Source organism: Phocoena sinus, chromosome 11 (assembly GCF_008692025.1).
Source record: "Phocoena sinus isolate mPhoSin1 chromosome 11, mPhoSin1.pri, whole genome shotgun sequence".
NCBI lineage: Eukaryota > Metazoa > Chordata > Mammalia > Artiodactyla > Phocoenidae > Phocoena > Phocoena sinus.
In genome coordinates this window covers 57,390,056-57,417,076 of record NC_045773.1, presented here as the reverse complement: position 1 = coordinate 57,417,076, position 27,021 = coordinate 57,390,056, and the positions used below count along the sequence as shown (strand labels likewise).

Genomic DNA, 27,021 nt, shown 5'->3' with positions numbered 1-27,021 from the left:
AGACGTTTCACTGTGTCCATTGTCTGACTCATTGATATGACAGCAATGCTGTCTTTCTGCTATCACAATGATCATACAGTTAAAAGATTTAACAACTTTGAAGGGCAGAAATTGTAACTTTTAAGTTATTTTTATAGCATGTGTAGTTCATGAAAGTGCTAAATAATGATTGACTCATAAGAATTAATAGTCAATAAAAATATCAGTCTATAAAATTAATTTCAAAATTACATTGTTTAATTTAAAAACCACTTAAAGTTAACAATTCAGTAAGATTTATTGAGTGCCTATGATATATCAATACAGTACATTACTCTAGAAGTGTCGTTTCTGGTTCCTGAAAATATATGTGCAGCATCACCAGTTGACTGCCTTGAAAAATAACATTCATTTAAATGTTCCCAAGTCCTGGATTTTTATTAAAATAATACCAAGACCACTCTGTTCCTCTTTATGAGGAGCAGTAAAGGAGATAATGAACATTTCCTGTGTTCAGGTCTCCACATGATGGTGTAGTGCTCCATCAGGACAGGGAAGGGAAGGTCCAAACATCAGCGAAAAAGTAGTGCACCCTACTTGGAACCAGAGGTATCAAATCAACTCACTTCTCTGGTGACTCTCATGGGGCCAACTCAGAAGTAGGAGCATAAAAATAAGCCACCATCACAATCACTGCTATCCATAAGCTGAGTACCTACATATATTTTCTTATTTTTTTCTTTATAATATATTGAAATTTGAAGTATTTTATCTCCATTTTATAGTAAAAATGCACATTTGTCTTTTATGTGCAAAGGTATTGTCAGTCTCCAGGAATATGATGGTGTACACGATAGATATTGTCCCTCCCTGGTTCCTGCTGTCTAGTGTTGAGAAACATATTCCTACATATAAAAATTGTGCCAGACAATAAACCATGTGATTCGGTAGAAGGTCAGAGAACATTACTCATGTAACAGATATTTGTGTAATGGCTAACGCATGTAAGTCATTGTTCTCAATCCTGGAGATACTGCAGTGAACAATCACTTAAAGCTTACATTCTAATGAGAAGATATACTTTTATTTATAAACACTTTTTAAAATGGAATTTTCATTGCAAAATACAGTCATTGTTTTTTTACACATGGCACATAAATTTGAGGGAAAATCCCCTATGAGCTTTACTCTACAGAATTGCATGCACTGAAATCAATGGCAGCGATGAATTTGATGATATCTGACTGCATAGTTGGTAATAGGGTATATTTCTTTTTTTATTTTTTTAAATAAACTCCAGAGTTTATTTAGATTTTACTACTTTTTCCATCAATATTTTCTTTCTGTCCCACGGTTCAATCCAGAGTACCACATTGCATTTAGTTGTCATATTTCTTTATTTTTTCTTGTTTTTTAAAAAAAAATTTTATTGGAGAATAGTTGATTTACAATGTTGTATTAGTTTCAGGTGTACAACAAAGTGAATCAGTTATACATATATCCACTCTTTGGGTTTTTTTAGATTATTTTCCCATGTAGGCAATCTATTTCTCAATTATTTACATTTAAAATGTTAATGCCATGTAATTAAGGCAATAGGGAAAAATGTGTGAATACAAACTATTACTTCTCAGACCTTCTAATGGAGGTGCAGGAGTCATCATAAGGAGAGCTGGGCTCACCTCTGTTACCTATTGTGGGCTTTCCTGGGTGTTGAGCACTTCTGCTGCTGCCAAGTCTAGAGACAAACAGCCTCTATCACTTTATAAGCTACTCCTGCTCATAAGCACTAGCTTTTATTCTGGGTTAAACAAGCAATTCTCTGCACACAGAAAGCAGTTGATAAATCTTTTCAGTAAAGTAATGAAGAAAATGTGGATAGTGGTTTGACTGTCTGGACAGGGTAAGAATTATATTAGGCAGGAAATTTTAAGTAATAACTTTTACTACCTAAAATTTCAGCCAAATTGGCCATATTCTTAATGTTGAAAGATTAGACACATTTATGCCTACAAGTAGACTTCGCTTTAGAGTCTTAACTTTTTCTTTGGCCACCAGGATCTGTGGCCATTTTCTGGCATCACTGAGCAAGCATTAATTCAAGAATACACTTCACATTCAAGATGGTTTCACTCTTTGCTTGTAAATGTTGATATATCAGCCCTCTATGCATTCTGATTTGGAAAGTGCCTCTTGATTTTCACATCAGAAGGGTAATTATTCAGGACAGAATTTATTTATTTATTTATTTGGGGTCAGGAGGTGACATTCCAGGGACAGAGGCAAAGAAATCTAACCAACACATTGCAACATTTTTTCATGGTGCAGCTCATAGGAAACAGTGGAGTTCAGCAAGGAGGCTGCTCACAAGTCAGGGCCCCTTCCACCAGCAGTCCAGGGCCCCTTCCATTACCCCATAATCCTCTCTGCTCACTGTGACTCATCTCTGCTACACTGGGCCACAGAATGCAGTCAGGAACTCTGAACAAAAGCGACTGTTTTAAATGATGCACATGTGAAAGTAATTATATATTTTTAGAAATTTTTTTTTTTGCCACAGGTGTTAAGAAATCTAAGTAGATACATAGGTATGATTAATCTAAAAATAAGTTTTTTTCTTACTCTAAAAATAATACACATACACTATAGAAAATTTAGGTTAAAAAAAGGAAATTTAAATTACACTCCTATATTTACTCATTCTTTACTGTTTGTTACATATTTTACCAAGTTTTAAATCCATCATGATACATATCTTATTTAAAAAGATATAGACTGCTTTATAAAAATTCCTATAAGATTTTTCCACCATAAAAGTTTTTTTTTCAGTTCTTAATCATTAGGATAATACCTTGACAAAATGCAGAATTTAATATATTTTCATATGTGCCATTATAATTAACCATAAATATGTAGATTTGAAAAGGGACACTCCTTTTATAGCAACAGAAAATAAGAAACTGCTTGCATGTCAATCCATACAGTCATGATATTTAAATATGGATATTTAAATCCATATAGTCATGATATTTAAATTTGGGGAGTGTCCATGTTCCCATATTCTATACAGAAAATAGAAAAAGGTCAAATGATGAGAAATAGAGCTCAGCATCATAAAGCCTAATTAAATTAATATGCATTATATGCCCTCAGATTTTGGTATTAGGTGATTATGTAAAGGGTACTTTAAGTTCAGGATTCTTGCTCCATAGGTTGCTCAGCCTGTCACGTCCAAATGGGCAGATGATAACATTTAAATATGCATGTGGAGCAGTGATTTGAGGACCCACTCATGTCAATTATAGATTGATGTTTTTCACTAATTTCCCATACCTCACATGTTAACAAGTATCCATTTATAGCTTATCTTTAATGAACTGTGCACAATCTTTTAAATTAATAACATTTACTCCAAAATGTAAATCTTGTATCTCTGCTTATTCACTTATATTTTGAATTACTAATTCCTCTCTGTTACATTTTGGTTGTGCCATGGATACAGATCTGTATTGTTATAAAACAAACAGCTCCAATTCTCAGTTTCCTGGCAACACCCAGACTTAGATAGTATGTGAGGAGGCTCACAATCACCTGCCCCAGCACGTCCTTTGCTGCTCAGGCTTCAGGAAAGAGCTGTGGGAGAGGAACAAGGAATGCTCTCCAGAATAACGGTGTCCTGCATTCAAAAGACTCATGGATGGAATCTCTCATTCAGGATTCCTTCAAAAATAGTTTGAAATAAACCAGTAGAAGTAAAAATCCAGTCATTCAGTGTGACACTTCAATCTGAATCTTTATACATCATGTTTCATGTATCACCAGATTGAAATTGTATTTGTCTCTTTTGGGCCCATAATTCATGGTGAAGTAACAAATACGCTGACTTCCGTGAATATCATGTATCCCTTTGGGCTTCATTGCAATTAAATTTTTCAAGTTATTTTTGTAAAATTTAATATTGAATATTAAACTATTTTCTTACAACGATGTAAGTATAAAATTTTAAATATTAAGTATTTTAAATAAATGTTAGTATGAAAATATGATAGAATTATATTTACTTCATATATAAAATATAATATATAATAATTTACTTATATTATTTATCGTATTAATGATTATTAAACATTTCATTAATGTTAAATTATTATTAAATTAATATTTAAGTATTAAATTTCTGATAACTTAAACTTTTTGGAACATGAATATTTGACTTACAGAAATCCCAAATCAGTTTTTGCAGTTTTAAAATATTTCCTACCTTATCAGAGTCATTATAATTGTTTTGGATAAGTCTGAATAGCTCATAATTCAATAAGGGTTCATTTTAAGTACTGTGCACAGATCAGCTTGTCTTATCAATACTTCAAATAAGAAACACCCTCTAATCTGAGATTGATAGCTAAGAATGGACAGTAATATTCTATTGTCAGAGAAGAGAGCTGTTTATTAAAATGCATTTAATGTATGAACTGAGGAGCTAATTATAGGTCTATTCTGTAGTGACATTTTAGATGACACGTGTGTGGAATCAAGGAGGGTAATATTAATACACTGTCTTGAAATGAATGAAATCAAAAAGAATTTTTGTACCCTATTCTAGGGCATTTGAGTGCCTCACTTCAAGTTGATTGCAGAACACAAATGTGTTCATTTTGTGATGAGGAGCTGGAATGATTACTATCCCCATGTGAAAATAAGCCCTGCTATGATTAAGCTGTGAAAACAGCAAAGGAAAATGAAGCTACCTGGAAATCATGTCACCATGTTATTCAAGAGCAAACACAGTTTGTTTGCAATAGTAAATAGAAATTTGAGGAAATTGATTTTACAAAGGGAGATGAGTTTTCTTAATATGGGCAAGAATTTATCAGTCATTTTTAATAGTAGTGTATACAAAGTATTTATCATAGGATTAATATCAAAGTTGTTATTGAGAAATATTGAGAAAAAATCACTGTGATGTATTCAATTTAGCTTTTAATATAGATTTTTAAACTTTATTTATTTATTTGCGGTACGCAGGCCTCTCATTGTTGTGGCCTCTCCCGTTGCGGAGCATAGGCTCCGGACGCGCAGGCTCAACGGCCATAGCTCACGGGCCCAGCCGCTCCGCGGCATGTGGGATCTTCGCAGACCAGGGCACGAACCCGTGTTCCCTGCCTCGGCAGGCGGACTCTCAACCACTGCGCCACCAGGGAAGCCCTAAACTTTATTTTTAATGAAAGAAGAACTAAAGAAATTGTGCTTCTGAAGTATTTTAATGGCCAGTTGTAAACTTACTTTAAGGAGAAGCTAATTTTCTGCTCTTTATTATTTCAGAGGTTGCAATGAAATGGATATCTAATCCAGCTAGTTTTGATAATAAATTCAGATTATATTACTTCAGCAAGAAACAGCCAAAATGAGCATGACACCACCACTTCACTGCTTGCGTTGCTCATTTGAAGTTAGATATAGTTAACAGTGGTTTCAATTTTATTTTAAATCATGCACTCCTGAGTTCAACAATTTTAGGTAATACTGGAACCTGCATTTCAGTATTTTAGATCAGAGATTTTTTTTTACCACCGGTCTCTCACTGCTGTGGCCTCTCCCGCTGCGAAGCATAGGCTCCGGACGCGCAGGCTCAGTGGCCATGGCTCACGGGCCCAGCCGCTCCGCGGCATGTGGGATCTTCCCTGACCGGGGCAAAATCCCATGTCCCCTGCATCGGCAGGCAGACTCTCAACTACTGCACCACCAGGGAAGTCCCTAGATCAGAGATTCTTAACCTTAATTATACATTTTCGAATCACCTGGTGAACTTTAAAAAATACTAGTGTCCAGTTACCATCCCAATTCAGCTCTATCTTAATCTTTGAAGATGAGAACTAGGCATCAGTTAAAAGTTCCTGGGTGGTCTTCCTGGACGCTCAGGTTGAGAATAAGTTTTAGATGGATACATGGGAGCATGCTGATAAGCGGCCTACAGTCTTAATATGAAAGGTCAAAACTGTGCCAGCCATCTGCATTCTTGAAGGCAACACACAAGTTATGTACAGTCTACTTTTAGAACAGTGGGGATCTTATAAGTAAACATTGTGTTATAGAACCAGGCATTTTAAATTCATTTAAAAAAACTATATTTAAATAATGGGAAATAAAATTTAGCCTTTTTTTGAACAAACAGTGCCTTTTTGAACAAGTGTGTTTAAACAGTTAAATCTCAAATTTGATTTTGTCTAAAGTTCACCTAATCGAAATTCCACAAAAAATTATAATCCACATGCATTTAACAACTCTCTTAAGGAGCCAATAAAACAAGTCATAGGATAGTTCTTTCATTACTTAACTTTCTGCTGAGTTAATAATACAATCATTTTAACTGAATGGGAGGCAAAAGTTGAGTGATTTATTGTCAGAATCTTGGAATGAACTGATCATGTACCAAAAAATATATTCTATATGATATAGATTTGTGTTTCAAATGTACAAAAAGAATATTTTTAAAAAACACAAAGTACAGAGTATAAAATTAAAAGCTGGGAGAACATTTTCTTGCCAACATGGAAATACACCAACTAGGAAGATATATATACAGGAGCTATGCCACCTTAGTGTGTCTTCGTAGAATTTCCAGAGTTTAGGGAGATTTTATGTTTATTAAAAGAGGGCATGGATTTAAAAAAAAAAGACTAAGGTACATTGTTCTAAAATAAGTGTGTTACACGTCATTTATCAAATATGTCATAATTTATTGAATGACTCAATGGGAACTGATATATATGAATTGCTGAAAAACTATGCCATTTGTTGAAAATGTAATTTTAATTATTGATGACTAATAACTGATGTCTTTTTGTATTGAACAAATTACTTAACCATACTGGTACCTTATCAAACATTTAGCTCAGTTGTAAGACGTGCCAAGAAGAAGAAAATAAAGTAGGTCAGTCTCTCTGGTGTCTGGTCATTGTCGAAGAAGATTTCAGGGGCAACCCCCTTAGTCTCAGGGGACTGACAGACACCCAGGAGGCTTTCAGCATTTGGAAGTTCCAGCAGGGATAGGTCCAGTCATGGGCAAAGAGCTAAGATTCACATTGCTGAGAAGACCAGGAAGAACAAAGAAAGAGACTAGAGTGGATGCCCAGAGTCAGGCCAAACTTTGCCAGTTAAGGGCACAGTTCTCCATAAAAGTGTCCTCACTTTACACACAGACACAAGTTTGGGTTATCCCAGGTCACCCTTACTTCTGACCAGCTGGCTACAAATTTGGAGGTTCCCACTACCTCCTTAGGTTTGATAATTTGCCAGAATAACTCATAGAACTAAGGAAAGTGATATACTTACAGTTAACTTTATTATAGCAATAAGATAGATAGCAAAACCAGCAAAGGGAGAGACACATAGGGCAAGGCCTGGAAGGATCCCAAATGTGAAGCTTTCAAAACCTTCAAGGCAGTGTTATCCTCCTGGCAACATTGATGTGTAGCAATGAAAAGTATTGCCAACCAGGGAAGCTTATGTAAATCTCAGGGCCCAGAGTTTTTTATCATTGTTTTATTATATAGGCATGATTGATTAGATCACCTTATCTCCAGCCTCGTATCCTCCCCAGGGTGGACTGGTATCATATGGTAAAGGCCCAAACCCTCTAATCTCATAGTTGATCTTTCTGGCCTGACCACCCCCCAACCTGAGTCATCTTGTTAGCATAAACTATCAGGTCAGGTGTGGTCAGAGGGGTCCACTATGCATAACCAAGACACTCCACTTACTCTAGGAAATTTCAGAGTTTAAAGGTTAACTTGTGGTAACCAGGGCCAAAGGTGGCCAAAATTGTTTTCACACAGGTGTTGAGATGAGGGCACCAATCTGAAAAAGCAGGCAGAGGCTTGTGGGGCAAAATCAGAGGGAGCCAGAGCTGGTCAAGCAGTGAGGGTAGCATTCTGCTGAGTTTAAAGTCTGATTTGTATTTTTAATTCCCCAAACTTGTAGTTGGTCTGAGAATACAATCTGGGCTCATTTCTATTATCAAGTATAGAAATGACAGATGTTGTGAGTGGGGGTGGGGGGTGGCATGTGTAAGGAAATCCAGAAACTACAGGTTCAGTCTCTGTCTACAAAGGTATGCCACCAAGCCCACTGTCTTCACTGAATTAAAGACGTTATTGGACTTCTTTGAGAAGAGGATCATAAAATATTATTTTTTATCATCATTCTTATTCTTCCTTCCATTATTTCTCATAAAGCCCTTATGTGCATGTCAAAAGAAAAGGTTTATGACCGAATTCTGCAGGTTTTGATCGATTCAGAATTTTATTCAACAATAATTGAAGTATTGTTTTTGGCTCATGTCAAGGAAGCTTCTACATTGTGTCCAAGTATCATTCACCATTGTTTTTTTGGAAACCTTTCTAACTGGGTTATTTATTTCCTTTTAATTTAGATGGGATCATAACTCCAAAGAAAGAAAAACGTTACAAACTTAATTTAAAATATTGAGAACTTCTTTATTTGTCTACAGCAGCAAGATATTGTACAGCAGAGTCGAGAATAAAATATAAGTTAAAATTTCAAGCTACATATGCAATTTGTAAGGGATGATAATCAAGGGGGTGATAATTAGAAATACAATAGTACACATAGAATCAAGTTATTATTAAATACAATAACACGTAAAATGTGCAGGGTAGGAGTTAAACAGACTAGACAGTTTAAAAATAAATAGCACCAGCTGATTAGCTCAAGATGGTGGAGTAGAAGGATGTGAGCTCACACTCTTCTTACAAAAACACTAAAATCACAACTAACTGCTGAACAACCATTGTCAAAAAAAATGCTGGAACCTACCAAAGAAAGACACCCTACATCCAAAGATAAATAAGAAGCCACAACAAGATGGTAGGAGGGGCACAATCACGATAAGATCAAACCCCATACCCACTGGTTGGGCAACCCATAAACCAGAAAACAAATATACCACAGAAGTTATCCCACAAGAGTGAAAGTTCTGAGCCCCACATCAGTCTTCCCAGCCTGGGGGTCCAGCAACAGGAGGAGGAGTCCCCAGAGAATCTGGCTTTGAAAGCCAATGGGGTTTGATTTCAGGACTTTCACAGGACTAGGGAAAACAGAAACTCCACTCTTGGAGGGCACACACAAAGTCTTGTGTGCACCAGGACCCAGGGGAAGAAAGCAGTGACCCCATAAGACACTGGGCCAGACCTACCTGCTAGTGTTGGGAGGTCTCCTGCAGAGGTGGGGGGGTGGCTGTGGCTCACTGCAGGGACAAAGACACTGGCAGCAACAGTTCTGGGAAGTACTCATCGGTGTGAGCCCTCCTGGAGATCACTATTAACCTCACCAAACAGCCTGCATGCTCCAGTGCTGGATTGCCTCAGGCCAAAAAACTATCATGGAGGGAAAACAGCCCCATCCATGAGCAGACAAGTGGATTAAAGTTTTACTGAGCAGGGCCCTGCCGTCAGAGGGACAAGACCCAATTCTACCCACCCCCAAGTCCCTCCTATCAGGAAGCTTACACAAGCCTCTTAATAGCCTCATCCACCAAAGGGCAGACAATAGAAGCAAGAAGAAATAAAATCCTGCAGCCAGCAGAATGGAAACCACAGTCAGAGAAAGAAAAAATGAAATGGCAGAGGAATATGTTCCAGATGGAAGAACAAGATAAAAGCCCAGAAAAACAACTAAGTAAAGAGGAGATAGGCAAATTTCCAGAAAAAGATTTCAGAATGATGATAATGAAGATGATCCAGGATCTCAGAAAAGGAATGGAGGCAAGGATCGAGAAGATGCAAGAAATGTTTAACAAAGACCAAGAAGAAATAAAGAACAGACAAACAGAGATGAACAATATAATAACTGAAATGAAAATTACACTAGAAGGAATCAATAGCAGTATAACTTAGGCAGAAGAACGGTTAAGTGACTAGGAAGACAGAATGGTGGAAATCACTGCCATGGAACAGAATAAAGGAGAAAGAATGAAAAGAAATCAAGACAGTCTAAGAGACCTCTGGGACAACAATAAACACACCAATATTCACATTATAGGGGTCCCAGAAGGAAAAAAGAGAGAGAAAGGTCCTGAGAAAATACTTGAAGAGATAATAGCTGAAAATGTACCTAACATGGGAGAGGAAACTGTTACTTAAGTCCAGGAAGCAGAGAGTCCCAGGCAGGGTAAACCCAAGAAGGAACATGCCGAGACACATAGCAATCAACTTGACAAAAATTAAAGACATAGAAGAATATTAAAAGCAACAAGGGAAAAACAACAAATAACATATAAGGGAATTCCCATGAGGTTATTGGCTGATTTCTCAGCAGAAACTCTGCAGACAAGAAGGGAGTGGGGTGATATATTTAAAGTGAGGAAAGGGAAGAATCTACAACCAAGAATACTCTTGCCAGAAAGACTCTAATTCAAATTTGATGGCAAAATCAAAAGCTCCACAGATAAGCAAAAGCTAAGAGAATTCAGCACCACCAGACCAGCATTGCAACAAATGCTAAAGGAAATTCTCTAGGTGGGAAAGAAACCAGCAACTTTAAAAAACTTTGTACATATATAGACTGCTATGTCAAAACCTCATGGGAACAGCAAACCCCCAAACTACAATAGATACACACATACAAATAAAAAGTAACCGAAACACAACAATAAAGATGGTCATCAAACCATAAGAGAGGAGAGGAAGGAAAGAAAAAAGACCTACATAAACAAACCCAAAACAATTAAAATGGCAATAGGAACATACATATTGATAATTACCTTAAATATAAATGGATTAAATTCTTCAACCAAAAGACAGAGACTGGCTGAATGGATACAAAAATAAGACATGTGTATATGCTGTCTACAAGAGACCCAATTTCAGGCCTAGGGACACATACAGACTGAAAGTGAGGGGATGGAAAAAGATATTCCATGCTAATGAAAATCAAAAGAAAGCAGGAGTAGCAATTCTCATATCAGACAAAATAGGCTTTAAAATAAAGACTGTTATAAGAGACAAAGAAGGACACTACATAATGATCAAGGATCAGTGCAAGAAGAAGATATAACAATTGTAAATATCTATGCACCCAACATAAGAACATCTCAATATATAATGCAAATACTAACAGCCATAAAAGGAGAAATTGACAGTAACAGAGTAATAGTGGGGGACTTTAACACCCAAATTACAACAATGGACAGATTATCCAGACAGAAAATCAGTAAGGAAGTACAGACCTTAAATGACACATTAGACCAGATGGACTTAATTTATAGAGCATTCCATCCAAAAGCAGCAGAATACACATTCATCTCACATGCACATGGAACATTCTCCAGGATTGACCACATGCTGGGTCACAAAGCAAGCCTTGGTAAATTTAAGAAAACTGAAATCATATCAAGAAACTTTTCTGACCACAATGCTATAAGATTAAAAATAAACTACAAGAAAAAAATGTAAAAATCACAAGCACGTGGAGGTTAAACAATATGCTACTAAACAACAATGTATCACTGAAGAAATCAAAGAGGAAATCAAAAAATACCTGGCAACAAATGAAGATGAAAGTACAATGATCCAAAGCCTATGGGATGCAGCAAAAGGAGTTCTAAGAGGGAAGTCTATAGCAATAAAATCTTACCTCAGGAAAGAAGAAAAATCTCAAATAAACAACCTAAAATTACACCTAGAGCAACTAGAGAAAGAACAAATAAAAACTAAAGTTAGTAGAAGGAAAGAAATCATAAAGATCAGAGCAGAAATAAATTGAGGTGAAGAAAACAGTAACAAAGATCAGTGAAACTATAAGCTGGTTCTTTGAAAAGATAAAGAAAATTGATAAACTTATAGCTAGACTCATCAAGAAAAAAAGGGAGAAGCCTCAAATCAATAAAATTAGAAATGAAAAAAGAGAAGTTACTATGGACACCACAGAAATACAAAGGATTATAAGAGAATACTATGAGCAACTGTATGCTAATAAAACAGACAACCTGGAAGAAATGGACAGATTCTTAGAAAGGTACAATCTCCCAAGACTGAACCAGGAAGAAAGAGAATATATGAACAGACAATTCACAAGCACTGAAATTGAAACTGTGATTTTAAAACTCCCAACAAACAAAAGTCTAGGACTAGATGACTTCACAGGAAAATTTTATCAAACGTTTAGAGAAGAGTTAACACCCATCCTTCTGAAACTGTTCCAAAAAATTGCAGAGGAAAGAAAACTCCCAAACTCATTCTATGAGCCACATTTACCCTGATACCAAAGCCAGACAAAGGTACCACAAAAAAAGAAAATTACATGCCAACACCACTGATGAACATACACACAAAAATCCTCAACAAAATACTAACAACCTGAATCCAACAATACATTAAAAGGGTTATACACCATGATCAAATGGGATTTATCTCAGTGATGCAAGAATTTTACAATAACCAGAAATCAGTGTGATACATCATATCAAAAAATCAAAGAATAAAAACCATTTGATCATCTTAATAGATGCAGAAAAAGCTTTTGACAAAATTCAACACTCATGTATGATAAAAACTCTCCAGAAAGTGGACATAGAGGGGACTTACCTCAATGTAATAAAGGTCACATATGACAAACCTACAGCTTTGTACTTATATAGACTGCTATGTCAAAACCTCATGGGAACAGCAAACCCCCAAACTACAATAGATACACACATACAAATAAAAAGTAACCGAAACACAACAATAAAGATGGTCATCAAACCATAAGAGAGGAGAGGAAGGAAAGAAAAAAGACCTACATAAACAAACCCAAAACAATTAAAATGGCAATAGGAACATACATATTGATAATTACCTTAAATATAAATGGATTAAATTCTTCAACCAAAAGACAGAGACTGGCTGAATGGATACAAAAATAAGACATGTGTATATGCTGTCTACAAGAGACCCAATTTCAGGCCTAGGGACACATACAGACTGAAAGTGAGGGGATGGAAAAAGATATTCCATGCAAATGGAATAACATACTCAACAGTGAACATCATACTCAACAGTGAAAAGCTGAAAGCATTTCCTCCAAGATCGGGAGCAAGACAAGGATGTCCACTCTCACCACTTTTATTCAACATAGTTTTGGAAGTCCTAGCCCTGGCAATCAGAGAAGAAAAGGAAATAAAGGGAATCCAAATTGGAAAAGAAGTAAAACTGTCACTGTTTGCAGATGACATGATCCAATGCATAGAAAATCCTAAAGATGCTACCAGTAAAGTACTAGAGCTCATCAATGAATTTGGTAATGTTGCAGGATACAAAATTAGCATGCAAAAATCTGTTGCATTTCTGTACAAAATCAATAAAAGATCAGAAAGATAAATTCAAGAAACAATTCTATTGTTTGTTTCAATAGGAAACAAAAGAATCACAACAAAAAGAATAAAATACCTAGGAATAAACTTGCCTAAGGAGATGAAAGACCTGTACTCCAAACACTATAAGACACTGATGAAAGAAATCGAAAATGGCACAAACAGATGGAAAGATACACCATGTTTTTGGATTGGAAGAATCAGTATTGTCAAAATGACTATTTGATCCAAGGCAGTCTACAGATTCAGTGCAATCCGTATCAAATTACCGATGACATTTTTTCACAGAACCAGAACAAAAAATCTTAAAATTTGTATGGAGACACAAAAGACCCTGAATAGCCAAAGCAATCTTGAGAAAGAAAAATGGAGCTGCATGAATCTGGTTCTCTGACTTCAGACTACACTACAAAGCTATAGTCATCAAAACAGTATGGTACTGGCACAAAAATGGAAAAGGACAGAAAGCCCAGAAATAAACCCATGCCCTATGGTAAATTAATCTACAATAAAGGAAGCAAGACTATACAATTGAAGAAAGACATCTCCTCAATAAATGGTGCTGGGAGAACTGGACAGCTATATGTAAAAAATGAAATTAGAACATTCTTTAACACCATACACAAAAATAAACTCAAAATGGATTAAAGACCTAAATGTGAGACCAGATACTGTAAAACTCTTAGAGGAAAGCATTGGAAAAAGACTCTCTGACATAAATCGCAGCAATATCTTTTTTGATCTGTCTCCCAGAGTAATGGAAATAAAAACAAAAATAAACAAATGGGACCTAAGTAAACTCAAAAGCTTTTGCACAGCAAAGGAAACCATAAACAAAACGAAAAGACAACCCACAGAATGGAAGAAAATATTTGCAAATGATGTGACCGACAAGGGATTTGTCTCCAAAATTTACAAACAGCTCATGCAGCTTAATATCATAAATACAAACACCTCAATCAAAAACTGGCAGAAGACCTAAACAGACATTTCTCCAAAGAAGACATACCGAGGGCCTAGAGGCAAATGAAAAGATGTTCAGTATCACTAATTATTAGAGAAATGCAAATCAAAACTGCAATGAGATATCACCTCACCCCAGCAGAATGGCTATCATCAAAAGATCCACAAACAACAAATGCTGGAGAGGGTGTGGAGCAAAGGGGACCCTCCTACACTGTTGGTGGGAATGTAAATTGGTGTGGCCACTATGGAAAACAGTATGTAGGTTCCTTAAGAGACTAAAAATACAACTACCATATGACCCTGCAATCCCACTCCTCGACATGTATCCAGAGGAAAACATGGTCTGAAAAGATATATGCACCCCAATGTTCACTGCAGCACTCTTTACAATAGCCAAGACATAGAAGCAACTTAAATATCCATCAACAGAGAAATGGATAAAGAAGATGTGGTACATACATTCAATGGAATATTACTCAGCCATTAAAAACAATGACATAATGCCATTTGCAGCAACATGGATGGACCTAGAGATTGTCACATTGAGTGAAGTAAGTCCAGCAGAGAAAGAGAAATATTGTATGATATCACTTATATGCAGACTCTAAAAAAATGATAAAAATGATTTTTTTACAAAAGAGAAACAGACTCATAGCCTTAGAGAGTGAACTTATGGTTACCAGAGGGATGGGTGACGGGGAGGGATAATTAGGGAGTTTGGGATTAATATGTACACATTGCTATATTTTAAATAGATGACCAATAAGGACCTACTGTATAGCAAAGAGAACTCTGCTCAATATTATGTAGCAACCTAAATGGGAAAAGAATTTGAAAAATAATAGATATATGTATACATTTAACTGAATCTCTTTGCCGTACACCTGAAACTAACACAATATTGTAAATCAACTATATTCCAATATAAAATAAAAAAATTAAAAAATAAATTAAAAAAAAAATAGCACCACCACCAAAGAGAGGAGTGTTATATTAATCACAGCATATTTAAGTTACAGTGTGAGTCTTATTTCAAATCGTGGTAGCCTCACCTGGTAACATATAAGCTTGTAAAAAACACTCATTGCATGTTAAATTACTTGGAATGCTTTCTTGGCACAGCCTTAAGTTTGTTGGGCATTTTTTTTAACCCTCCTGGAGCTTACAGAATAGCAGTAGTTCAAATAACTTAATCTTAGTCACAGAAGATAAAATTGCAAAACCACACTGTTATTTGGAAATTAGGTATATACATGAAGTAAGTTTGTGAGTACTAAACAAGGGTATGTATAAAAATGCAGTTAAGTTAAGAAAAATGCCCCAGGATTTCCATATCTAGACTGAAAAAAGAAACTGGAAGAGGATTTAATTCTCATATTATAAAAACCAGCCATGACCACAGACACACATTCCATTGTGCTGAATTTAAGTTAATAGAGAAATATCAAGCATGAACTATTGGGCCACAAATGTATTTCATAATTTTTTCTCAAAGTTTCTACAATGTTCCTCATTATAGATTATTCATATATTTATCAACTGTCTTTCTGAATTTACTCATTTCTCTTTTCAATATGTACCACATTTTAAACATTCATATTTGTTATTTATGTTAAGTTTGGACTTTGGAGATAGATTTTATTTGTTTCATGGTCCATATAGCTGGTTGGAAATACATACTTTCAAAAGCCACTTAGGGACTTCACTTAAGAACATCTTCAAGGACTAAAATGGATCTCACCACTCTGAGGAAAATTTTGGTATTTAGGACAAGTTCCCCAGTAACCAAGAGAAGCACTTCAAAAGTCCCAATGACCCAACCCATCTCTGGCTTGCGGGAGCACTACCAGAAAACATCATCATTCTTAAAATGAATCAAAATAGTGAGTGATCAAAAAATCTAATCCATAAGCACTTACTCATTGTTAGGGAAAATGTAAGTTTTTCTCAGTATGTTAAACAGTGTAAAATCATTAATTTGCCAAAATTTAACAGGTATCTAAAGTTTGGGTCTTTGGTACTTGAAACCTTAAACTGGTTTGTTTTACTGGTTCCTTCTCCTAATTGGTCCATTTCCATGCAAAAATAAGATGACCTTCCTTTTGAGAAAAAGATTTTAATGTCTTAAATTTATCAGCAATATTACTTGTATTTTGAAACACAAGAACTTTTTCAATAAACAACGTAGAATACTTGTACTTTAGATGATCACCACTCATCAACTCTAATGTCTAAAATGAAGTCAAGGTTCAGACCATGTTAGGCCTTGTGTGGAATTCCTTGTTAAAAAATTTGGACTGATCTTGAGTATGCTACAAGAGCAAGTGAACAGGCCTAATCAATTGCATTTGGACAAGTTCCTCTCGCAAGAAGGTGGAGAAGAGTAGGGAATGTATACATACACACAGAGTAGGGAATATATATATGTATATGTACAATAGAACATATATACATTATGGCATATATACATATATACATACATATATATGTATATATGCTTAAAATCATAGAAAAACACAAAAGATAACAAGGTAGCTGAGTTCTCTAGGCAAAGAGGATAATGGCTTGCCAGGGAATAGGATTAGTGGAGATAGGAAGAAATGAGTGAGTGAAACACATATTAAGGAAGAAAAGAAAAAGCTTGATTATTGCTTAGATCTACTGAGCAAAATTGAGAAGATGCCAAGGGTTTTCGATGTATAACTAGGTAAGTTGTAGGTAATAGCATTATTCACTGAACTAGGAAACTTAGAGTATTAAGTAGCATGGAGAAAAAGATGTTTAATTTTGAAAAAGTTGAGTTTGAGAAACTTAAGGAGATATCCCACAGGCATTTAGATATGCATGTCAGAAGCTCAGAATGGTTTCTGACAATTAAAATGTGCCAACAGCATGTAGATGAAGAGACTTGCTGACTTGCCAAAGAGGCCTTTCAACAAGAAAGAGGCAGAACTAGAACTCAAAAGCATTCCTGGCTATAGGACTCCTGGGACTTCCATTCAAACTGAAGGGATCCATCTGAGGGAGGTCTATGACTTCTTTTTGTGTACAAAATGAAGATGTAAAATATTTAAATTTAATTAATTTATTCAATAAGTAATTACTGAGTACCTGTCATGTGTGTCTTAAAACTCCAGAGTTGGGAATGGAGTACAGTCCTTTATTATTCTCTAAATGGGTTATCTCAAGTGTTACTTGTTTCTAACAGGGAATGTCTAATTAAAAATTCATGACAGTGATAATAGCTGTAATTGCTTCCCAGATGCTGCCTGAATTTCCAGAAAGTATAAATGATAGAGAACTGAAATTTCACTCTTCTTAGAACATAACTCATTATGTTCATCTCTGAAAAGAAATGTTGATCATTCATATTTCTCCTTCAGTACTATTCTGTTTTACCCTTTGCATCTTAAAACAATAAACTCTGCAATTACATATAGTGACAATACAAATTGTGTGGATGAAATTGTTGAACCATTAGGTTCTAATATTCCATTAATATCTAAAGATGCTCAGAGCAGATCAGTTAACCCTGCCTTCCACTTTAAACACTTAGATTTGCACCTTAGCAAATTCACTTCAAGCAGCCTACATTTTTGCTAACAAAATTAAAGCTACAATCTCCTGATTTAGCTAATCAATTGTTTGTTGTTGGAATCACCAATTATTATTATTATTACTTTTAAGATTTAATTTTATTTATTTTTGGCTGTGTTGGGTCTTCGTTGCGGTGCTTGGGCTTCTCCTTACGGTGGCTTCTCTTCTGGAGCACAGGCTCTAGGCGCACAGGCTCAGTAGTTGTGGTGCATAGGCTTAGTATCTCTGTGGCACGTGGGATCTTCCAGGACCAGGGATTGAACCCACGTCCCCTGCATTGGTAAGTAGATTCTTATCCACTGCCCCACCAGAAAAGTCCTGGAATCACCAATTATTATATAATCAGAAGGGAGTAAAATAAATTGTCTTATTTTCTAGTCAAGAAAAGAAAAGGAAAACGAGTAGAAATCAGCAGCTTCTTTCAGATTAAAAGGATAGTGAAAAGATGGTGAGACAATTACAAATAAAAATTCTGGGCTTTCCCAACAACTAAACTTTCTGAGCTATAGTTTTCTCATCTTTAAAAAGAAGACAACATTAGCACCCATCTTGGAAGAAAATTTTATTAGCTAATAATACACATAAAATGCCTAGCAGTATGCTTGACACCTAGAAGGTGTAATGGTAGTATCTTCATTTTTTTAGTAGGATAGGTATTTTAAAATTAAAGAAAATGGACATTGTTATTTTAGTGAGTTACAACAGCAACTACAAAACATCTAACCTAACATATTCCCTTTGGGAATAAATAGCCATAAAGCAACATGTACTTAAATATTTGAAATATACTTTTAAATAGAAAGATATTTCTCTAAGAAATGAGAAACCTGAGCCCAAAAAACTGAGTGGATCAGAGCCAGTGTGAACGTTAATCAACCTGTTGTAATGCTCTTAAATGATTAAAACCAAAGACACTAGTGGCCTGTAATAGTAGAGATTAATTTAGATTCCTTACATTAGTTGTGTTTTTTGCAAATTGGTTTACAGTATACCAAAAATAAATAGCAAGAGCTGTCCTTTTTTGTTGTAGTGTGATTAAAAAAATTTTTTTTGAGATTCTTTTTCAGATCTCAGAAATATAAATAACTAGCTATCTAGGTCTAGCAAAGTGTGAGCATAAGAGCTATGTCCTCGGTAATCTTTATGACACCCCATATCCTTTCTGAACTATTCTCTAAAGTTAGTTTATTTTGAAGGTGGCATGTTAAACCTACTTCCAGAGAGATAGATAAGCATTAAAAGTTTACTTTCCAGATAAATAATGCTGACTTTTCATAAATTGGTGCCTTGCTCCTGTGCTTCATTTTTTCGCACCCAACAACCTCAATGTTTATAGTATCTCTGGAGCACTCAGAGAACACCATTTTGCAAGTTTAAAAATCATCAAGATTTTTCTTTCCCACTCTGAATGCTCCCCAAAGTATTTAGTCCCATGGCAGGAATGAGAGAACATTGAGATATAAATGCCACTTAATAGTCCTGATTCTGCTGAGAACAGAATATTTGAAATGCAATAGCTTTTTAAGTCACTAGAGTAACATTTAATGCACAAGAAGAGTTACCTGGGTAATTTACACCCCTTTATCAAAATAAAATGTTCCTCAATGATGCTTATTAGCATGTAATGGAGATTATACACTATGCATTCCGTAAAACTTGAATCAACTGGGTAAAAAAATCAGTCTGAGTTTAAAAAAACAGAGATGGGATAATTTTTTAAAAGAAATATTGATATATTTCAAATATATAAAACACTATAACCTAATTCTAACAATGTGTTTTTGAATGAGTCCTGTTTTACTTATTTTGCATAATTGATTTTTAAATTCCTTTTTAGTTAATAACATCATTTATTTATATGTAGCTTACAAGTATTTATGGTGTCCTTACTACTTCTTTGTCACTGTAGAAAGTCTTTCCTTTCATAGATCTTAGAATCCAGTTTAAAAAACCAGACCAGATGATACAAAATAATTAATACAGGAAAGTTTCTAAAGAATGTGAGTTCTCTTAAATAGGTTAAACAGTACCTGAATTCTTAGTTATGCCATATATTTGCTTAGAAAATTACTTCTTTGAAATGATTCAGTGTTAGAGTTCTATCCAAGTTCAATTGAATGATGGAAGTTAGTAGCTCCCTTCTCTACGCTTTCCTCAGCATTTTCTTCAAATATCAGTTACAATTGTGCTATAATCTATGACATTTCATGTTAGTGTTGTCCTGTGATCTCCTTAAGGCTCCTTAAACTATCTTCATATGTAGGGTTTAATACAAGGACTGGTATAAAGGAGATCTTTAGTGAAGAAAAAACAAGAAAATGTTATCTAATGAATGTTTTATTTGACCCCTTTCCCTCCTATTCATATACCATATGGCACATTAAAATCTGGGTTGGGAAACCCAGAATTGGAAATTCAATCAAGTCAGTTGAATTCTATTTTTCATATCTTCATTTGCTTTTTCCAGATCCACAATTCTGTAAACCATCCAGTAATTTCCAATTTGACAGACAGTTATTTTGCACCTTCTCTAAGGAATCATGTATTTATTTGCTCTGTTTACATGCATAGACTACCTAGTGTCTCTCAGATGACAATCATCCTGATACTGAGAGAATCTTACTTCACAATTTTCTGAAAGTAAAAAGAAATATCTCTAAACCTTATTGTTTGTAATGATTTCTTTAATGACGTCCTTCATGGGAATAGAAACACTTGGCCAGGACTCCAGAATTTGTATGAAGTCCCAAAACATTTAAATACACTTTGCTGAATAGTCGAAGCCCAAGAAGACAGATAAATTCTAAGTCTATTCCTGGGCCTTTATAACTTCACATTTTAGAGAATTCCCATAATCAAGTCTTTATAATGATTTGTCTATTCCTATGTGCAAGGTTCCATGATGGACTCAAGTTAGAATCCCTCTGGATTTCTAAGAATCACTTCTATCTCTGAAGTAATCCAAGAGCTTCCAGTGAGCAGTGAGGATATTGGCTGACCACACAAGCTCAATGGCACACTATATGATTCATGACAAAGGAAAAACATTCGAGTCAGTGCTCTCCAGTCCAGACACAAAGACCATAACTTCACTGAGAGAAGCTGGCTTGTATTGTAATGTGGTGACTAAATGTGTGTCTAAATATAAACATTATGATATTAGGAAAAATATAGACCAAGGAAATTTGGCACAAATAGAAATAGTATTTCCCTGATCTCAATTATTATTGAGAACATGTAAACAATGGGCCCAAGATCTGAATTAAGTGAAATTAATCCTTGATTTCCTCTGCTAATGGTAAGGAATCTTAGAAAATCTAAAACTTACTTTGCCTGGTTAGAAATTCATTTTAGCTGCCTTTTTGGTTACTACTGAAGCTGAATCCAGCCTCTGTACCCCGACACCAAATTAAATCTCAGAGACAAAGTTTTGGGTGAAGTAGAAAAGAATAGCTTTATCACTTTGCCAGGCAAAGGGGGCAACAACTGGCTAATGCCCTCAAAACTGTGTGTACCAATTTGGAGAGGGTAATGAGAAGTTTTATAGTAATGGTTCCAAGAGGAGTGATCAGCTTGTGGACACACTTCTGATTGGTTGGTGGTGAGGTAAGTAGGAGTCAATATCATCAACCTTCAGGTTCCAACTTGTCTGGGGTCTATGTGCTTGTGGGCAGCATACCATCTTTAACTATCAACTTCTTCCAAGTCGTGGGAGTTTCAGTATCTGCAAAACAGCTCAAAGATATTGCTGTGTGTATCCCTTGATGGGGAACCTTGCCCCAAAGCTGCACTATTGTTTCTCTTGACTATTTCACCCTTGTCTCTGCATCCTCTCCCTTCCCTAATTAACAACTGCTTGAATCTGCCCTTTGGAATTCAGTGAAGGCCATGGAGGCTGAATGAAGCCTATTTCTTGTAGTCAAACAAATGGGGGACACAAAAGGCTTTTGTGCACAGGAGCCCCACAGGACCCCGCTCAGTATCACTATTATGCTGGGCTAATAGTATTTCCCATTTTCCTAGCCTTCAGCAAGGAGGAAAGAGCATAGTATTAATTCACATACCAATAGAGAGTTATGAAAGAGCATATTTTTGTGCAATGAAAAAAGTTTTAACACTTTTTGTAATAGGACTCCGCTATGATTGTTTCATTGAATCTAATAGTGAAATACTTTTGATACTTAGCTAACTAAACCTCGTGAGTAATAAGTCTGACTTTATAACAAATATATAAGATTTCCTATTTATAGAACTTTTAAAATTAATGTTGAATTTCTTCAGCTCAACTGTTAGTGGTTTTGTTTTGTTTTGTTTTTGCGGTATGCGAGCCTCTCCCTGCTGTGGCCTCTCCCGTTGCGAAGCACAGGCTCCGGACGCGCAGGCTCAGTGGCCAGGGCTCACGGGCCCAGCCGCTCCGCGGCACATGGGATCCTCCCGGACCGAGGCACGAACCCGCGTACCTTGCATAGGTAGGCCGACTCTCAACCACTGCCCCACTAGGGAAGTCCCAACTGTTAGTGTTTTTAAGATTGTCATTGGAAGCTCTTTATACCTCCTACTTCGCACATTTAGTGGATTATGTGATCCGCTATGCACTGCATATTTTTCCAGGTGCTGGGGATACAGCAGTGAACAGTGTCACTCTCCATTTTAATGTTGGTCAACAGTTTAAAAATGTAAGGTTTTGGGCTTCCCTGGTGGCGCAATGGTTGAGAGTCCACCTGCCGATGAGGGGACACGGTTCGTGCCCCCATCCGGGAAGATACCACATGCCGCGGAGCAGCTGGGCCTGTTAGCCATGGCCGCTGGGCCTGCGCGTCCGGAGTCTGTGCTCCGCAACGGGAGAGGCCACAACAGTGAGAGGCCCACGTACAGCAAAAAAAAAAAAAAAAAAAAAGTAAGGTTTTAGTCCATCAATTTGCTACCCTGGAGTTTTAGATAAAGTCAAATAAAACCAAGTTAGTGAGTTTTCATTAGACACATTTATTTGCTCGGTGGCAATTCCCCAAGATTATGCCAGTTTAAAAGTTCCAACAAATCTGGGGATAGATGTGGCAGGTATGGCTGTCACTCTGCCTACTGTTGTTTCACTGTTTTGCAGGAACATTCAGATTTAAGAAACAATCCAGGACTTCCATCCCCTGGGAAAACTTGAAACCTATATCATTGCAGCTCCTAAAGCTCATAGATTGCAACCCAGGGATCTTTAACACTCTAGAACAAATGAAGCAAAAAGTGGTGCATTCTCTTTGCTAAAAATTAGTAATAATACGGGGTAGATTTTACCTCCAAGAGGATGAAGGCACTGACATATTCTTGATTATTCATAGACAAAGTGTAAAATTCATATTATATAAGGCTGACAAGGCACTTTCTAGCTTTCAGACAAGATCCATTTTCCCTTCCAGTACATCAAAGAAACTTTTCTTTATTTCCAGTCAAGTACATACATAAAATTCTTCTCCAAAATGTCTCTGTTGAGAAAGTCTAGCAGCTTAGGGGTAAATTGCTGTCTTCAAGAGATCACATGAAAAAGACCAACATCTACAATCTCCCACCAAAAAAGGCAACATGATCTAGAGCGGGTCCTGTAAACCTTTCTTGTAAAAGCCCAGAGTGTAAATACTTCAGGCTTTGCAGGCAGTATGGTCTCTGTTACAATTACTCAAGTCTTCCTTTGTAGAGTGAAGGCAGCCACATACAATATGTTAATAAGTAAGCGTACCTGTATTCAAGTAAAATTTCATTTACGAAAACAGGGGGCTGGCCAAATTTGGCTCAAAGGCCTTAGTTTGCCAACCCCTGATCTAAGTAGATCTGTATTCTGACTGAACGTAACACGTCTCATATTTATTTAGGATCTCACTTCTATTTTGTGTCCTACCATATATTGAAATAATCATAAGCATGTACCTTAAATAGTGAAAGAGATGTAATTTTTCATTTTTCATCAGATATCACTTGTAATAAAAGTATCCTGTTGAAAGATATCCTCAGAAACCTAATGTTCACCCTTTAATGCTATTTTCCCCTATATTGATCCAACTTTTGTTCATTTTTCTATATTATAGATCATTATTCCTTTCCTTATAGTATAGTAAGTACAATTTAAATTTTTCTTATTGTTTTTGCTAAAAACATTCTTAGAGGCACTTGAGCTATCCAGGGGCATATGCCCTACATCAGTGGCCTCAATCTGCAGTGATTTTACAGTTATTTCCATTACCACCACCTTGTATATCAGCTATCAATGTCAGTTTGTCTATTTCTAGTAATCCCTTTTCTTATATCCATACTTCCTCCCTCCATAGCCCAATGCATAAAATCTGCTTTCTAATGAAGAATTGAATTCTTTCTGATTGAAAGACCCAGATAACCTAGTTTCTGCAACCACTTAAGTCACCATAAACAACTTGGCCCTTTGAAGGAGCACTACATTTCCCTTCTGCATACATAGACTTTAAGAAAGCTATTTTCCACAACACTCAAAAGGTTGGCTGCTTGTTTCTTGTCTGTTGGCCAGGTCCCAGAGCATTGAGGTTACTGGAAGTCAGATTAACAGGTAAATGAGGAAGTTTCCTAGTGTACTAATACCTCTTTATTTTCCAACTTGTTTTTCGAAAAACTGATAGATTTTTCTTTACTGATTTTGCTACTGAAAATTTACTCCATATCCTCTTCTGTCTCACTGACTTGGATAGTTTAGCACAATGAACCTCAACACTGGACGCTGAGTCATCTAGGCAAGCACTGAAAAAATACCAAACTCTAGGTCTCACCCTGTAGAGTTTCTATGTTAATCAAGGGCTAAGAACCACTGGTTTCCTATATCCAGTTTACTTTAGGAGTCTGTGCAAAGGATTAGGGAGGAGTGGTTTACCTGGATGCTCCTCTTTCTATTTAACACATAATAAATGGACTTTAACTTTCTCTGCTTTGAAAAATGCCCTGCAAGTTTAATTCCAAGTGGCTGTATTTCAAAATATATATTTTTTGTATGATCTCACCATATGGAAAATGTAGTAAGTCTAGAGCCCTCAGTGTTAAAATCCTTTATTCTCTTTTCGGCTATTGCATCTTAAACAACTGTTTTTGATAACTGTAAAGCCAAGTGAATGCTACTGTCTTTCTCTTGTTCATAGCACCAGAAGAATGGGTCATGACCCGCTCCAGCCTGAAGGCACCACCACCAAGGTCAGCCCGAGGGGGATACAGGGAGCACCCCTATAGTAGATACTGAGGGTTCTCCTCGCCTGTGACCTCACCTCAAAGACAATTCATAGCCTGTGGTCTCCACATAAACAGCAACATGACAAGTAATAGTCCTTTTTTTTGTTCCTATTCTAGGGATAACTGCTCATGGTTGCTCCCATATATTTGTTGTATATCCCTGATACTGTTGGTGTGACACTGACACTAGTATTATTTTATGAAACAGACTAAAAGAAACATTGACAAGCATTGTCTATAAACCATTCAGTAGGATGATATTCTCTTGGTTGTTTTCATTGTTGTGTGTAATCATTTTTTTCTCTCTCTTTTTTTTTTTAAAGAAAGAGCATGAATCTGTTAACAGATTTTGAGTCTCAACAACTAGCAAAAACTTTGTTTAGGGTTGCTAAAAAACTGTAACACAATATTTGAACTAGCTATAATAAAGTTGTAGATAAGATGTTTTAACCTGTCTTTTAATATCTGTTAGTTAGTTGAAGCTGTTCGATATTAAATTTGTAAATTTAATTTTAAATGCTGTTTTAATGGGGTTGAAAACAAGTAGCTACTGTATGTATGTAGCTAACGGAATTTGTTTAGTGTTTTAACCTGTATTTGTTAAAAAAGAAAAAAACACACACATAAAGTTCCATGTGTAAGCTTCTCTAAATAGGAAACCACACTTTGTCAAATATGTTTGCCATAATTTGTCAATAAAGCTGAAAACTTTTGTAAAAACTAAATTTGGAATTACTTGTTTTCTAGCTTTAAATGCCTGCTTTATTTCTTTTTCAAGAGATGCCTAAAATGTTTTCTATTTAAAAATTACAAAAATGAACCCAAGCCTGTTTTAAGATATTTGTGTAATACTTTAAAAGTGTATTAATAACTTATGGTTGTTAAATAATTTAAAAGTTAACAAACTAAACTGTTACATGAATCATGGTTAGTAAACACTAATGTATAACATGTTAATGGAAAAAATGGATTTAGAATAATAAATGGATTTTAAACTATCCTCTAAGCTTTATCTTGCTAAACACAAATTCTGGTTGACTTGTTTGCATTAGCATGTCTCTCGTGAGAAAGAGTAATGGAGTATAAAGAGGTAAGATTACCACTTACCACTGTCTAAATGCCTAGTTCTTCAACCTTTGAGTTTCCCGCATATTAAATATCCCATCCAACATGTAAGCATTGTGTAGATTCACTTTATTTTCACTCAAAGGAGTGTGTGGACTTCATTTGCGTAGTTTATAACAATTTGTTTTGACAAACAAATCATCAGTGTCACTGGCCAGTTGTTGCTATTCAACCTCAAAAACTTTATTTGTAATTTTCAGTGCTAAATATCACCGCCCTTGAAGGCAGTTTAGAGGGCTGATAATTCTTTTGAGACTATCAGACTTGATGGCTGATGATTGTTAAGGAAATATGTCGCAGGACTCAAAGGATGACTAAACGTTAAACAGGTAACACTAATAGTAACTCTGTAATTTTGCTTATGCAACAGTAATGTTAAATATTCTCAGTTATTAAGTTCCTGATAGTTAAAAAAGTAAACCTACAAAAACATAACAAATAGGTCTATAGGTTATTAAAACAACTAATTAACATTAACTAGAGGCACCAAAATTATTTTACAATATATAACCCTCAAGGTAATAAACAGAACTAAAATTAGCAATAATGGTAATGCAATTCTTGCTAACATCAAACGTAAGCTAAATTTTGATGGAAAAAAGAATGTGAAAGACTCGATGGTAGGGATGAATGCCAAAACTGTTCATCTTTTAAATACAGTTTTTTGTTTATGGTGGCTTTTGTCAATGTAATTGGTTTACTTTTTTGCTGCTAAACAGTTTAGGCATATTGTTGTTCAGTTTTTGCAGCCGGAG

At 35.7% G+C, this 27,021-nt stretch overlaps 1 protein-coding gene across 2 annotated transcripts in view; it reads left to right on the top strand.

Moving 5' to 3' along the window:
• Nucleotides 1-26,139, top strand: part of KHDRBS2 (KH RNA binding domain containing, signal transduction associated 2) — a 721,722-nt gene extending 695,583 nt beyond the window's left edge. The window contains exon 9 of one of the 2 annotated variants that reach the window (XM_032650315.1): nucleotides 25,054-26,139. In XM_032650315.1, coding sequence (XP_032506206.1) covers nucleotides 25,054-25,151 — 98 coding nt within the window. In that variant the 3' untranslated portion in view covers nucleotides 25,152-26,139. The remainder of the gene's footprint in view (nucleotides 1-25,053) is intronic. The other variant, XM_032650316.1, reaches the window with a different exon arrangement.
• Nucleotides 26,140-27,021: the final 882 nt, after the last annotated feature.